At 38.9% G+C, this 17,256-nt stretch overlaps 1 protein-coding gene across 9 annotated transcripts in view; it reads right to left on the bottom strand.

Moving 5' to 3' along the window:
- PPARG (peroxisome proliferator activated receptor gamma) overlaps nt 1-17,256 on the bottom strand; it is a 105,514-nt gene that overhangs the window by 6,435 nt on the left and 81,823 nt on the right. For 8 of the 9 annotated variants that reach the window (XM_073352271.1, XM_073352270.2, XM_073352272.1 and 5 more), the window contains one exon: nt 8,762-9,212. In XM_073352271.1, coding sequence (XP_073208372.1) covers nt 8,762-9,212 — 451 coding nt within the window. Of the gene's footprint in view, nt 1-1,129; nt 1,238-8,761; nt 9,213-17,256 lie in introns of all 9 variants that reach the window. The other variant, XR_012159868.1, reaches the window with a different exon arrangement.

Raw genomic sequence — 17,256 nt, forward strand, 5'->3', positions numbered from 1 at the left:
TCTAGCTTCGGGCTGGAGGAGGGCCACCTGTTCCCCGGCCGGGACTGTGCTGGGTCGGGGCGGGGCACCTGTCCCCTGGCTGTGGCAGGTCTGAGGCTGGACTGGGGCTGGGGGAGGAGCATCTGTCCCCTGGCCGCAGCAGGTCAGGGGCTGGGCTGGGTTCGGGGTGCCTGTCCACTGGCTGTGGCAGGTCTGGGGCTGGGCTGTGTCGGGCCTGGGGAGGGGTGCCTGTCCCCCAGCCGCGGCAGGTACGGCACTGGGCTGGGTCGGGGCCAGGGAGGGGTGCCGCAGCAGGTCCAGTGTTCTGGGAGAGGCATCTCTCCCTGACGCAGCCCTGACCACCTGCACAACACTTAATAGGCAGCTGCCTGACTGTGCAGCTTAGAGGGAACTTAGGTAACCATCATAATTTTTAAGACTATTTCTTCATCTATGTTACAAAGGTCATTTCAGGTTATTAAAACTGAAAGTATTTTAAAAGTCTAATTTACTTTTCACCACTTGTACTCATTCTATCTGTCTTTTGCCTGGCTTGGACAATGGAAGCAAACTAGACTATTTCACTTTTTGTTTATTATTGGTTAGTTTTGCTTTCTGGTTCTCATTCATTAGTACAAGTCTATGTAATTTGGTTTGGAAACACTGCAGGACAATGTTTAAATCCAAATAAACTGTCTTCAATTATTGAAAAAAAAGTTAATTAAAATTGTTCTGAGATTTATAGAGTACTTTTTTTCAAAACAACCCCCAAATTTTGGGTCTAAATTACCTGTCTGTATCTGTCTAAAGTGATACTTCACTTTTTCTTAGACAAAAAATAGATTTTACATATTTGGAAGCCTCTTTCAGGCTTGAATGTCCTTAAAATTAACTATATTTTTTGTTATTTCTCACTTACAAAACGTCCATCTGCATGTCTTTATGTTTTATGCTAGCATGCAAAATTACATTACATTTTATGTCTGTAACAACCATCATTAGTCAAGGTCATTTGGAGTTTAAATAGACATTCTGAAATCATAATATGATAAAATACATAAAGAGACATAATGGCTGATTAAACACTTTTTTTCTAGTGCTATTTCTGCTGCAGAGGCAGATATGACTCAGCAGTTTGGGTTTTACTCACCAGTCTGTAACATGCAGTGCACTCGTCAAGTTTTTGGTTCAAAGCCCACAGTAGTTATCTGCAGTTGCTGGTCTGATTAGGAAGTATTTCCTTGTTCTGACATGATTACTACAAGGGTAATTTTTATAACGGTCAATGCTAAAATCCTTGGTAGTATTCAGTGATGAAACCTCAAATTTTTCATATTGTGGTCAAATGATTTAATATAACAGTTAACAAAGAACAGCTATTCAGGGCTCATGAACTGCTCCAAAACATACAGTAGGAGACCAAATAAGTCAGAAGCAGAGATAGGCCAGAACCAAAATCCTGGGTCCGAATGCACTCAGACTGACAGAGTCTGGATCTGGATCCAAACTTTGTAGCTAGACCTTTTTACAACTGGACAGACCAAATTCCCACATCCAAACATTCTTCCAAATTTGTGGGCTATTAAGTGGTGGAGATGGGATCTGGAACCAGACTTACTGCTTGGACGAAGGTTGTCAATTTTGGTTGGACATATTCCTGTAAGTTTCATCACATGACATAATCTTTAATTAAAGATTAATTTTTAATTCCTGGAAACTGCAGGACAATTCTGGAGGGTTGGCAACCCTAGCTTGGCACCATCTATAGTCAGAGGAATGACTATGCAAAAATGACCTGGTAGATTCCCTATTTATTCTGTCTCAGAGACTTCCTGAACAAATTTGCTAAATTTATAGCACGAGTGAATTAAGACTAAAGATGGCTTACATTCTCCAAAACTTCTAGCATCCCCTTCTCCTGAGACAAGTACAGGGGTGAAAGTAAAATTTCTCTTACCAGTATGGTGGGGGAGGGCAGCTTCCTCCACCAGGAAGAGGCAGGGTCTCGGGTGGAAGGGGTGGGGCTGGGGGGGGGGGTCAGCCTCCCCCAGCCAGCCAGCCCGCCCGCGCTGCCCGGGGCTCCAGCAGTGATTTAAAATCGCCAGCCCTGGGGTAGCTGCTCCTTTTGCTCCCCCCACCGTCGGCGGCCCTGCCAGTAAGGACCAGGAAGGGCCGCCAATGCGGGGCACAAAAGGAGCGGCTATGTTAAAGCGCTGCCACGACAGTGCTTTAAGCGCAGTACTTTAAAGTCAGCAGTACGGGCTGGTACAGACAGCCACTTTTTACTGGTATGCCGTACTGGGCCATACCACCTTACTTTCACCCCTGGACATGTCTTTCCCCCAACCCTGACAGACTCCTTGTTCTTTCCTACCTAAGCAGAATACTTCATCCCAGTTTACCCCACAGAGACAGGTTCTTGGTGTATGTTCTCTCCCCAGAGTCAGTCAGGGCTTCTGCTCAGACTCACTACAGTGTAGGGATCCACTCTGAACCAAGGAATCTAGATCACAAGGATCCTGCTTTTAATACACCTCTGTTTACAAGACAAAAGGACAATTTTTCTCTAATATTAAGCCCTACAAACTCAGTGTAGCATCTGATAGTGAAGCTAACTTCTTTTTGGCTGTGCATTATCACCAGTGATGCAGAAGCTGTCATTTTACTGATGATGCATGAGTCTGTATAGACTCCAGATGTACATGCTCTAAACTGCTAATGAGTAAAAGCTTGGTTTGATCAGTAAACTAAGAAAAATCAAATTGAAGACACATATGCTAAGATATGTGCTTTTAAAAAAAGCCATTGTATTTAATATAATACTTTGTAAGCATGGTAAACTCCCCAACATTAATCCTAAAACTACAGGAAAAGCTCTAAAAGATTATTTTTCTCTACAAATTCTAAAGCAAAGTAAATGAGAAAACTTAGTTAAGCATGCATTTTAGTGCTCAATGTGCTATATTGTTGCGGGGGGTGGGGGATGGCTGGGAGAGGGCAAGGTAGGGTGTTGGGTCAATCAGACCCTGATTCAGCAAAACACTTAACCATGTACTTAATCTTCTTAGCAGATGAGCAATATGCTGCAGGTGGCATGTGACCAGGATTCATCACTGAATTTGGTCTGCCAGTTGGATCATGAGCTTCCCTATCCCGCGTATTGACGTGGAGTGCGATGTGAACACTGATCCATGCCCCCTGTGTACTTAATATTATGGATGGACTCAAGTATGTACTTTAGTGTTTTCCTGAATCAGAGCCTCAGTGTATCAATGTTTTAATTCACCTTCTCTTAATACTTTTCACAGTTGGGATGCAACCTAGTAGAATCAGAAACTTAGTATGCTCTAGTCCTTCATATGTAAAAGTATTTCTATCTGAACAATATACACATAAACCCTCATAAATACATATACATACACACGTAAAATAGTTCTTTAGTTCTATCTGGAGAATTATTTTATAAACTCAAACACACCTGAACAAAGAAAAAGACAGAGACATAATGGGAAAAAACAGCCAATCAAACAAATTTTCATTCTCTCTATATGCAACCAGCATAAGATCTTGCCCAGTGAAATAAAGGTACACAGAAATGTCATACCACAGCCACACTCAGCTTTATAGAATTTTAAAGATACCTCAAGCTCTTTACCAGGTATTTTGGCAACACTAAAAAACACCAGGAAACCACAGCAGAAAAGTAAATGAGACACAGAGGAGAATAAGTTCTACACAGTTAACTTTAGCTTAATTAAACAACGATTTACACATGTTTGGAGGGGATAGGCTTAGAATTGCCTTCACCATTGTGCTAGTTTGTAAAATGAGATACTCCTTTCTACCAATCCAATCCAAATTAATGTACACAGCTAGAAGTCTTATTCCCCTTAAAAAGAGGACCAGGAACAATAGAAAAAGCCCTTTCCTTCTTCCCCTTTGGCCTTCCTCTCACAGAGGTTCCCTTGCAGCCTCCATTAACACACTTTTATCTCTTTTGCAGTAATCTTGTCAATTACAAACTTTATAGGAGGAGGGTATGCTAGTGTGGAGAAAAAGCGTGCTTTCAAATTAATCCAGAAATGGGCATGAAACAGACCACTTTTGAAGTCTAATATTTCCCTTTCAGTCTGCTTGCATTACTTTGATACCTCCTATTAAACACTGAGATTTCTTTCCATTTTGATGCAAAAAAAATATTAGTTTTTCAAGTATCATTTCCCCATCATAAATGTTTATATGTGGGACTTTTCTCTTTTGATATGAAGCCAAGCAAGTGGCCTTCCAACTTGAAAGATAATGACTGCCTGTGAAATGAGTAGGGCTCTACCAAATTCACGGCCATGAAAAGTGCATCACAGACGGTGAAATCTGGTCTCCCACCGTCTTGTGTGTGCTTTTACTCTATACTATACAGATTTCACAGGGAAGACCAGCGTTTCTCAAAGTGGGGGTCCTGACCCAAAAGAGGTTTGTGGGGGGGTTGCAAGGTTATTTTAGGGGGCCGTGGTAGTTCCATCCTTACTTCTCCGTTGCCTTCAGAGCTGGGTGGCCAGAGAGTGGCAGCTAGCTCTGAAGGTGGCACTTCGCCAGCAACAGCACAGAAGTAATGGCGAAAATACCATACCGTTCCACCCTTACTTCTGCGCTGCTGCCTTCAGAGCTGGGCGGCCAGAGAATGGCGGCTGCTGACTGAGGGCCCAGCTCTGCAGGCAGCAGCATAGAAGCAAGGATAGCAATACCATATCTTGCCATCCTTACTTCTGTGCTGCTGCTGGCAGCGGCTCTGGCTTCAGAGCTGGGCTCTGGGTCAGCAGCCACCACTCTCCAGTTGCCCAGCTCTGAAGGTAGCATCCCCGCCAGCAGCAGCACAGAAGTAAGGGTAGCAGTACCGCAACACCCCCCCTACAATTACCTGGTGCCCCCCCAACTCTTTTTTGGGTCAGGACCCCTTACAATTATAACACTATGACATTTCAGATTTAAATAGCTGAAATCATGACATTTACGATTTTAAAAATCTTATGACCATGAAATGTACCAAAATGGACCGTGAATTTGGTAGGGCCCTAGAAATGAGCATATAGTTGCAATCCTCTTCCCAGAGAAAAGGTATCTTAAATCCACCCTTGTTGACAGCCAGTTTAAGGACTTAATGGGTATAAAGCCTGAACTATTCTCTCCCCCTAAAGGTAGCCCTTCTAGGTCAGTGTTGCAGCACATTGGCAGGACTGTAGGGGGAAGCCTGCATACACAGTGCCACAGCTGTTCTGCAGATCAAGGTCTCCAGGGGTATCAATACAGCACTATTCACAAGCTTATTTGCAGGATTTTTTTTTTTTTTTAAAGAAAGAAAATACAGCATTAAGAAACAGTCCTTTTCTCTATGAAACTGCTGAAAATCTTAAATAGTCTACATGCTGCTCCCTCTCAGATCTCCTGTTTCAAGGGCTTCCTCTGAACACACTGTTCAGCTTCTTGGAATGTTTCTCATTTAGTAGTACTGTTAAATAGTGAAACCATTTACCTATTGAAGCCAGGGTTGCTTGGATGTCACAGAACAGCAAATACATCTATCATCCTAGAGTTCTTGTTTTTAATGGCCTGCAAGAGGTTGGGGGCAACCTTCAGCATTGATTTCACTGGATCTGTGACCATTCACAGCAGCTGAGGATCTGCCTCTAGGAGTACGTGATGCAGGTGATGACAGGAAGGGAAAAAACTTTTCTGAAAACATTTTTCTAAATCTCATTTTACCAGAATGTGTTTCTCAAAATTACAGTAACTAAAAAAAATGCTCTGATGAAAATTTTACATTGCTAACAACGGGATAAAAAAAATGTCTCTTTTAAGAAATGGGGATTATTCTGTTGCCCATGAACAGCAACTCTGTCTCATCAGCATTTTTTTATGTAATTTATTTTTTTTGCCTGAATTAAATATTTTCAGTATTCTTTTTAAGTAAAATGTACAATGGCACATTAAGAACAGCTGTTTAGCATTATAATAATGAGCACAGTGCAACATTTGAAATGACTGAAACTGAATGAATCCCACTGTGCTTTGAATGGCTCAGCTAGAACTCAAGTGGGTGACTATGGAGGTGGGATTATTTTTAATTTGTTGCCATTATTGTTAATTTGTCGCTTCTCTCTGTCATTTTGATGTGGGCATTTTGCCTTGTAAAATAGACCGTAAATGGTACTGTTTCAGTCTCAAGAAATGTATAAGTTTTAGAGAAACTGTGATAAATTCCAAATGATTTCATTTCACAAACAGAAATTTTTCCTGTGTAATGTTTCAGCTGGAAATATCTCCAGCTCTCTTTTTCTTTCTTTTTCTCTTTAAACAGTGTAAGAGGTACCACTTAAGGAGACAGTGGAGCCAACATTATTTCCCTAGGCTATTACAGAATCACTTACCCAAAAGCAAAGCATTTGGCTGGAGTGTTTTTGTAAGTTTCTGAGAGAAGTCACTAGGTTTTTTCTCCATTTCTGTGGTATTGCAACATATACCCAAAAGACTTTTTGAGATGGCTTTAACATTACAGTATTCTTTGAGTCAGTGGTCTCTGAATAAAGGTGTAGTGGTTTTAGAACTCATATTTTCAGGTGACACTGGCCTGATTCTTCAATATTTTGGTAGGCTAACTTCCCACTGAAACATCAGCAAGAGCATCCAAAAGAGCAGGGTTTCACTTCCATATTTCGTCAGACCTGTCTGTATTAAATTACCTACTGCAAAGAAGGAACACTGTCCTTCATGTACTCCCACAGAACATATTAATATAAACCACAGCTGGAACGGATTATAAACATTAGTTTGTTATAGGTACAATTTGACTCTGTAGACTAGAGGACATCCCCAAGTAGGAAGCAAGTTGTCATTGTCTTGGATAAGGGATGAGCTTTTTCAAAACATCGTCTTTCTTATTTTAAAACAGTCCTGAAAGCAGGTAGAAGGATATCACCTTCAGAAATCTGTTTTCATATCAGAAAACTATAGGATTTTTATGTACAGTGGCTGGATGAGATTCTGAACTAATTAAAACTAATTAATTAAATTCAAAAAGTGGTTCATGAATCTCGGTTTTCAGATTATTCATGTAAGAAAAATTATTATTGGTTGATTAATCTGGTTCACAGAAGTTAACATTTCTTAGTGGGTTATTATCCTCCTGGGATCCAAAATGTAAGATTACTTACCTCATACTTGTTTCCTCTAATGCAAAACAAACACCACTGAAATTTAACAGACCCAGTTTTGCAGCTACAGATTATGAGTTCCCTTTTTTCAGTTAGAAATGGGAGAGCTTTTAAGGGCCTGTTTCTCATCTGTTAACTTTTCTGTAATATCAAAAAACTCAGACTTTATTGGCTCACTTTCTGGAGTGTCTTTTTAAGATTGTATAAGTCCATCCCTCCCCAGCCAACCAAAAATGTACTCCTATCATATTCTGCTTTATTGAATTAATTCAAAGTCCTCAGGGATCCATTTGTTTGAAAGTCTTGCTCAAGCAAAGGTCTTCTGAGAAAAGTTGTACTTGTTTGAAGTGGATTTAGCTAGTCTAATAGAACATTTTGTGATATTTTCCCTGAATGAAACATAATGCCAGAAAGTAATTTTACATTAATTTAAACGTGATGTATGGTATATCATACATAACAACACACTTCAAACAAAATGTTTGATTTTTGTATGTTAGCATGTGGTGTTTATGTTTAAAGATAATTCAATAAAAAAGCACTCTGCTTTGCTGTGTTGAAGACCTGAATTCAGAAACGTGCACAGGTCTGCTATGACATCTGTGGTGCAGAACTGAGAATAAGCATACAGGCCAGCTGGGCCAAATTCTCATTTGGGTTACAGTTGTAACACTGACGTCAATGGCACCAGCATAGAAGAGCTGACCCTGGCCTACAGTGTAGGCTTGATGTATCTGGTTTTCTATGGAAAGAGTGCTGCTTTGGACAGCTGCCTGAAAACTGATCCACAGAATACCAGAGATGTGACAGCGTTAGAAAAAGGCGGGCGATACCAATTGCTTCTTCTAAAGAAGAGTGAAAATTCACTGTCCTCTTTGGCATAAAGTTGAAGATACTGCATACACATTGATGCCTTAACTTCTGTACCCGTTCTGTCCACAAAGCATAGACACTGCTATTAGCCTAGCAGCATAGAAAAGGTTGAACCGACCATGAGGGCATGTTTTTTTCCTAGTGTTAATAGGCTCTCACTTTCTTGAGTAACTCATTAATTTTTTTTTTCTTTTTAAGGTGAACAAAACCCTATGTGGGTCAATATCATTGACTGAATTCAAATAACCTTACATTCCTGAGAGTCAAATGCTGAGTACTTATTCATTTGAAATTCTTATTGAATTCAAGCTATTAATATAAAATTAAGAGGCTGCACAAGCTAATTGTAGGTGAAAAAGAATTCTTACTACAGTAGGGTGACTTTTAAATGGTTTTGCTGGTAAGATTCCCACCCTTGCTGTTTTAAGTAAGACCATTCTGATTTAATTTTTTTAAGATGAAAAATACTGCTGACTCAGCAGGCATGTCCAGCTCAATCAGTAACAGCAGCACATTTGCATTGGCAGTTTGTGACTGAGACTGAAGGAAAGCAAGGAATATCAAGACAGTAGAGAGCTGATCAAAGGCTACATTTAAGCAATCTGGTCTTGATCTCTTAGTAGTGATCCCTTGTCTGTTTTCACAGGAGTTAAAAACAGCAACCCTATTATATAAAATTGCATATTAAATAAGGCAGTGCTTACCTCCACTGAGTATAATGACAGCTATAAATATTGCCAGGTCACTATCATCTAGTTCCAGTGCATTGAACTTCACAGCAAACTCAAATTTGGGCTCCATAAAGTCACAAAAAGGTTTTCTCAGACTCTTCAGAAACTCCCGCGTCATGAATCCTTGTCCATTGGATATGAGAACTCCATCTTTATTCATCAGTGAGGCCAGCAACGTATATATGATCTCGTGGACACCGTATTTCAGGAGAGTTACTTGATCATTCAGGTCAAGGTTCACAAAACCTGGAATGCTTTTGGCAAATTCTGTGATCTCCTGCACTGCCTCCACTGAGCGAAACTGACACCGCTGGAAGATGCGAATTGCCACCTCTTTGTTCTGCTCCTGCAGGGGTGTGACATGTTTGCAATTGATCTGATCTTCACCCATCATTAAGGAGTTCATGTCGTAAATAACGAATGGCTAAAAATAAAAGTAAAAATGGGATTGAGTTTCATGTATCCTTCCTACATACATTATCCTACTGAAAGACTATAAAGGCATAAACCATTGTTAAGAAACCCATGAAAGTTGGCATGGGATGTGTAAATACGCATCAATATACCTAGTAGTTTTGCTTTTGGGTTAAAATCCAGATAAATCCACTGAAGCAAACTTTCTTCCAGCATTAAAAAGAGTTCGCAGAAAGGGCCAGTAATTCCCACAGATTTCCTACACTTGCTGGGAACCCACTTCCTGGAGTTTTGGGATTTGGAGAGGGTAATTTTTTAAATAATTCAAGGAAAGCAATTTCTTTTAACATACAGAACTGATTTTCACGCCTAAAAAGCGTCTATTAATGTTTTTGTCCTCTCTTAGTTTCACAAGTGTTTTACTATAAGAATTCAAAGTTCAGAAAGTTAGTTAATAAAAGAATATTATCTCTTTAACGTGTATTTTAATAGTTTACATCCAATAACATATTACCCTTAAATGTTTAATTTGTAGTTATGTAGGTACAATACTTTTTCTATAGATAGACATATGTTCACATTTACATTACTTCATATGCTGTTATGCTCATTTTTAAATACAAGTCCTAGTAAGTGTTACAAATAATTGCAACTATTTTATTTTGACTATCTTGTAAATGGCATCTTCTGTTACACTGATATATTAAAGGACTTCAGAGTTTTTTAAACTCAAATAACTTGTTAATGAGAAAAAAAGTCCTTGATGCAAAAAATAGTATGTTGTAAACTAGAACAAAGCGAATTCAGGTCACAACAATGAGTCTGCCTGTTAAAAATACCCAACTAGAATAAGTCAATTTGAAAACAAATTAGCAAAACTAATACCAGCAAAATTCTTCTTCTATGATCTGGAAACAATCTATTTCAGAATAAACAGATGTGAGGCCCAATGATAAGATCTGTTAAAAGAAGTGAACAAGTGAATACTACGAATTTATCTTAGGAATGACTATCCTTGGGGCCAGATTATTTAAATATAGTGCATGCATCATTTACCCAGGATTGTATTAGTTTATTTGTGAAAAACAAAGCATGGACCCTCCCAAATATTTGGTAATATTTGTTTTTCCCCCCTGACAATTCACTCTCTCTTCCTTCCATTTTCCCACACATAAGTAATTATCTGTTATTCACCTCAACTGAAGTAAGAAACACAGGGAGGTATTTCTAACAATTTCTAACATGCTTTTTAGCCTTCATGTATTCAACCCATTGACTTCAATGAGCACTGGATCAGGCCATATGTTACTGACTCCCAAAAAAGTAATTTAAACATGCGCCAACAATTGGATCATGTTCTGCTCCTAAGAAACATACAATTTTAATTGTTTAATTGTGAAATTGGATGGAAAACCACAATGTTACATTTGAGAGGGGAGAAGGAGATGTTGATAAGGGAGAGCTACAATTTGTAAGATATCAGCTATCTTTAGTACCACTCTATTGTGTTGCAGCTGCAGAAATATTTCTTCAAACTGAGACCTACGTATTTATCTGTGAATGGTTGATCCACTTCTTATTAAAGCAAAATAAAATAATAAATAACCACAAGGTACTACATATTTCTATTTGGCATTTACTTTTCTACCTCAATTCCACATATACCAAAGTTTCTGTTTAAGTCTTTGATTTGCCTTTTGGCACCAGTCATACAAAATTCATAGGTCAGAGATTCCAAGGCCAGAAGGAACTGTGATCACCCAGCCTGACCTCCTGTATAACACAAGCCTTAGAATTTCTCCAAAATAATTCCCCAAAAGAGCATATCTTTTAGAAAAAACATACAATCTTGATTAGAAAATTACCATTGATTGAGAATTCAAAGGTTAATTACCCTCACTGTTAAAAATTTACAACTTATTTTTAGTCTGAATTTGTCGAGGTTCAACTTCAACATTGGATCATGTTATACTTTTCTCTGCTAGATTGAACAGCCCATTATTAAAATATTTGTTCCCTATATAAAGAAAAGGAGTACTTGTGGCACCTTAGAGACTAACCAATTTATTTGAGCATGAGCTTTCGTGAGCTACAGCTCACTTCATCGGATGCATACCGTGGAAACTGCAGCAGACTTTATATATACACAGAGAATATGAAACAATACCTCCTCCCACCCCACTGTCCTGCTGGTAATAGCTTATCTAAAGTGATCATCAGGTGGGCCATTTCCAGCACAAATCCAGGTTTTCTCACCCTCCACCCCCCCACACAAATTCACTCTCCTGCTGGTGATAGCCCATCTAAAGTGACAACTCTTTACACAATGTGCATGATTATCAAGTTGGGCTATTTCCTGCACAAATCCAGGTTTTCTCACATCCCCCCCACCCCCATACACACACAAACTCACTCTCCTGCTGGTAATAGCTCATTCAAACTGACCACTCTCCAAGTTTAAATCCAAGTTAAACCAGAACAACTGGGGGGGGGGGTAGGAAAAAACAAGAGGAAACAATACTTATAGACTGTAATTAATTCACCCCTTAACCTTTTGTTTGTTAAGCTAAATAGATTGATCACAATAAGGCATGTTTTCTAATCCTTTAATCATTCCTGTGGCTCTTTTTTGAACCCTCTCCAATTTATCAACATCTTTCTTGAATTGAGGACACTAGAACTGGACACAGGATTCCAGCAAGGGTTGCATCAGTGCCAAATACAGAGGTAAAATAACTTCTCTACTCCTATGTGAGATTCCCCTGTTTATGCATCCAAGGATTGCATTAGCCATTTTGGTCACAGTTTTACACTGGGAGCTCATGTTAAACTGATTATTCACTATGACTCCCATCCTTTAAGTATGGCCTACATTCTTTATTTCAGCATGTATGCATTTACATTTAACTATATTAAAATGCATATTGTCTGGTTGTGCCCTGCTTACCAAGCAATCCAGATCACTCTAAAATATACAAAAAAATACAAAAGTCTGGTGGCAAAAACTTTTAATACCTTTTAAAGTATTTTATTTGGAGTCAGACCTTTAGAAATCAGTCTTGGGAACTGTGCAGTCTCTCTGTGGAACGTATTTGCTATTGTCTTTTTTGATATTTAAAGTCAGCACAAAAAAATCCTGCTATTCTTTGACAATGCTTCCAAAAATAAAGATTTTAACCTCTTTGCAATGTCACTCCTGCAAAATAATTTACATTGCTCTTGACAAAGGACTCAATGCACCTACCTACAAGCCCATCATACCCATTTGCTTTGTTCTTGGATCTCAGGTTCCTGCTATGAAATAGAAGTAAGATGCCTGAAAATTCTGGGTACTGGCATGTAAATGAGCACACCAAGCATCCCATCTGGTTACATAATTTCTATATCCATTACTACTACAACAAATATCTTTATCTTCCAAACGCAACAAGTTCTTTTCTCTGGGCCAGATTCTGATAGCCTTACCTTGGCACTAATTCTTAAAGACTTACCTTCTTGTAATCTGGCTGCAGAGACTTAAAAGCAATTTCAAAGCTATTAGTAGTAGATGGGGTCCCTGCTCATACAATCCCCCAGTAAGGGTTTGTCTCCATAAGAACATTGTTTCAATTTAATTAAATCAGTTTAGAAGCCTAGTTAAGCTAAACTGATATGAGGCACTCTTAAAACTGAAACAAAAGTATCCACATAAGAGAGTTACACCAATTTAATTAAATCAGTATCTAAACCAATTTAGTTAAATTAGCATAATTTTCTTATGTAGAAAAGGCCTAAAACAAAACTGGCTGTGCCATTATGAAAGTGACCAGCTAGCAAACCTAGCAACAGGTCATTCGTTTCAGTCAAAATACAAGACAGTGTAAGATACATCACTAATTGTTTGCCTACAGTTCTATGACAATCATTTTAATTTCAAGATGTGTGACAGCACATGGTAGGAAAAGGATAGATATGTCTCAAGACTTATTGAACATGTTCTTCCAGTCCTGGCAACAGAGGAATATTTTTCATATAAATAACTGGATGGAATAATGACTCCATGAGTGTAGCCTACTAAACATCTACTTTCATTACTGCTGGGTCACTCTCTTTCATTCCTTCTAGAGATTCCTAGTTGCTCCTCCAGCACCAAACTTGAGAAAAGCATCATGGATAACATCTGTTCCCAGATTACTGTTCTGCTATGCTGATAACAGTACTTCAATGGGGTTCAGCCCACTCATATTACAGAATGAAAAACAAAGAGTTGACAATAGCCAAGAAAATATGCAATTTAAAGGCTCAAATGAACTCTGTAACCTGAAGCTTATTTTGCCATGGCTGGTGAGCACTGTACATTCCAGAAGAGGACTTGTTACTTAGTAATTTTAGATTCCACACACTACCTTAGCATATCCAATCATTTTCAGGTGACGCAGATGCTACTGCAATTAAAAAAGGTATAAATTTAAACTGTGCCCATAGTAAACAGTTTGATGTTCTAGAGCACAAAGTCCATTACAGTACAAATAATATAAAAGTTTTAATCATTATTTACTGACTGAGTGCATCCACTCTTCCAGTGGTATGTAAACATGTCCTGAAAAGTGGTAGCAATTATATAGGGGTTTGTCTATTTATGTATTGTTTTATGGCAAACTCTAGCCTGGTGATTGGTTTAAGTAGAACATTATGTGATGGTACACTATATACATTGCATGAGCATTGCATCAGCATAATATCCAGGCATTACCAAGTCACTTCCAAAGTCCAGACAGTTATTAATTAACCAGCCAACAAAGCATAGCAGTACAGTTCATTCAGATCTCACACAGCTCTGGAGTATTTCTCAGAATGGAAATTGTGAATGTGCTGTCCTACCACAAATTTGGAACAAATGAAGAAGAGTTCACCCCTAAAAACTCCTACCCAAACTTCATACTGGGCCCAGGGGATGCTGGGTGTTTAGGTATCAATCCTGCCAACAGTTTTATGTGAATAACTTTATGCCAGTGACTATTACTATTGACCTGAGTGTGACTACTCATATACATAAAATTATTTGTGTGCATAAGTGTTAGCAGGATCAGAGGCTCAGTCAGTGCTGTTTAGATGTCCAATCAGCATGAACACATTAGATAAAGCAGACAGTTGCTTAGTTTAATATTGACTCTAATTGCATCAGTTTAAGTATGTGAGAACAGCTGGTGGGATTCTTAGTACATAAACTCACACAATTTAGAGTCATAAACTCTGTTACATACAATAGTGTAACTAAGGTCAGAATCTGGTTTACAGAGTTTAACATGGAAGAATGAGACCAGTTTTTGAAAAAAATGTATAAAGATTCCTTTTATAAGGCAAGAAATTGGAAAATCAGCAATATACATTAAAAAAAGACAAAAACAATATAATTAAATTTGATCCTGCTCTGAGGGCTTTGATGTTAGCTACTATAACCTGGCAGACCTCTCTTGCCCTTGAGTCAGCTAATTAATTCTACCACAAACATATGAGCAGTGAGATCTGAACTCTTATACAAAACAATCATCTCTCTTTCTTACTCATAATAAACTAACAACCAATTATCTATCAAATAAGGCTCTCAACATCCTTTAGAAATAGGGACAATTCTGATTTGCAACTGGGAAGGGACCTTTGGTCCCCAAAATTTTACACTCTTCAATTATGTAGGATTTAAGCAGTCCATGAAAAATAGTTCCTAGCCCTACTGCTCAGGAAGAAAACCTTCTAGTTGTGGACAAGGGTTGCCAATTTTGGTTGGATGTATCCCTGGAGGTTTCATCATATGACATAATCTTTAATTCAAGATTAATCTTTAATTCCTGGAGACTCCAGGACAATCCTGGAGGCTTGATAAGCCTGTTGAGGATCAGTAGTCTTTGACAGTCTGCAGAGAGACATAAATAATAGCCCCAAGAACTTATTTCTGATCTCAGATACACTGGTGTGTGAATTAAGAGTAACTGCACTGAGTTTAAAACAGAGATAAGAATCAGGCTTTAAGAAAGGTCTGAATTTCCCCTTTTTCTCAATGAGGTATTGATTCTGAAAAACCTAACAATTTAAATGCTGATACTGTTAAATGTTTCACTACTGGTTATTTTAGCAGAAAGATCTGGACAACATCCTTATCCATTGTTGATGAATACAGTGGCATACATAGGATGAGAGAAAATGCAATCAGGAAAGCTGCTCAACTTCCTAATTTAAAAAAAATGGCACTGCTACAAGTGGTGCAGTGTCTCAGATCAGAACTTTCTCTCCATGAAAGAGAAACTGGCTGCCCTGCCCTCTAGTTGAATTCTCCCACCATGCCCAAAACATGGGACATGAGACACAAAGAAACTACCACTGTGCTTTTCTGCACTCTGTTCAGGATACGGAGAGGTTGGGGGAAAAACTACTTTCCTTTCAGCATTGTCCTTTAGCAGCATTCTAGAACTGCTGGTGTCTTTTCCCTCCCTTTCTCACTGCTCCTTCTGCCAACTGCTTTCCTGGTCACTGCAGAACAGTGAGAAGCTTAAGAGGGAGCTGAAAGAGAGGCAGCAAGAGCAGCTGCAGAGTGAAGCAGCAGGGCTGGAATTCTCTAGGATGAAAGGAATTAAATACCACATATACACATGGAGAAAAGTATCATATGCACAACTTCTATTCTCCCCTCCAACCCCTGCCTGGGATAAACACTGTACATATGGTACCCCATTCAGAACCAGAATATCCCTAGCATAGCAACAGTTTTCTTCTTGCCAGATGCTGATGATCTGTTGGAAAGGCCAGCTCTACACACATTCTGCGCACCTCCCTCTTTTCTACCATATTCCAATGTGTAAGCCTATCTTCTAGAGGCACTGCAGCTGGCTAATTAGACCTCAAAGGCAAGCAAATACAGTAAATGGAATGTGATATTATTAGGGCTGTAAAAAACTGCAAAATATTGTTAGTGAAATTCTTGCTAACATCATTTCACTTAGTCATATGCACCTGATAGTTTGTATGAATGCATCCGACGAAGTGAGCTGTAGCTCACGAAAGCTTATGCTCAAATAAATTTGTTAGTCTCTAAGGTGCCACAAGTCCTCCTTTTCTTTTTGCAGATACAGACTAACACGGCTGCTACTCTGAAACCTGTCTTTGTACATGCTGTAATCTGTGCAAGAAAGGTGAGACACACAAATGTCTTGGTAAAAGACTTATCTCTCTTTTTTTTCTGATCTTAGTCGTGTGACGTAGGTCAGGGAGAGAAAAAGTAATACCCATGTCACACGGCACAGATCAGTGGCTGCCGTTAAAGTTTTGATGCAAACCTACATGAACTGACTATTTCATGTGTTTTCTTAATTAAAAGATTTTGGTTTCATGATAGGCCCGCTTTAGTGCACTAATTTTGTGAAAATAGGAGAATTTTTTATTCACATTACAGTGAAAAAACTTGGCAAAATTTGAGACTCTTAATTTTGTTGTCAATGATTCACAAACCTCTGTTCCTTATAATTATTCATAAAATATGCATGCAAAGCTTCTTAAAGTGTAAGGAGCAACTTGGCAATGCCCATTTTGATGATTATTCTATACCTGACTGGTTTTTATGGGTTTGATCCAAAGCCTAAATACAGATCCATAAAACAGTTCACTTCCCAAATCAGATACATGCATAGAAGCAAAATTTCTACTAAGCATAATAATACCAAGCCAGGTCAGATTATAACTGTTCTCACTGGCTCTTTTGCAAGTTTAGGATATGTCTTAACTGCAGAGTCAAGTTACTGCTTTTGAGTTAGATTAGCTTGAGAGAGAGTGGGCATATTGCAAAATAACACTTGGGCTGCTATGTCTGACTGGTGTTATACTTATTCATATGTGGCATTAAAAATTCTTAGGGACATATACCATGGTTCTTTGCTTTGCAGGAAGCTGAACTGCTCTATCAATTCTTTCCCAGTGAACTGTGTGAAAAGTTGTCTATCCTGGGCATATGCAGGAAGATGTTGGAGGACTAGCGGCATTACAGTGGAGCTAGTCTGAGTCCACACTACAGAACAGTCATGTTAGCA

Source organism: Lepidochelys kempii, chromosome 7 (assembly GCF_965140285.1).
Source record: "Lepidochelys kempii isolate rLepKem1 chromosome 7, rLepKem1.hap1, whole genome shotgun sequence".
Taxonomy (NCBI): Eukaryota; Metazoa; Chordata; order Testudines; family Cheloniidae; genus Lepidochelys; species Lepidochelys kempii.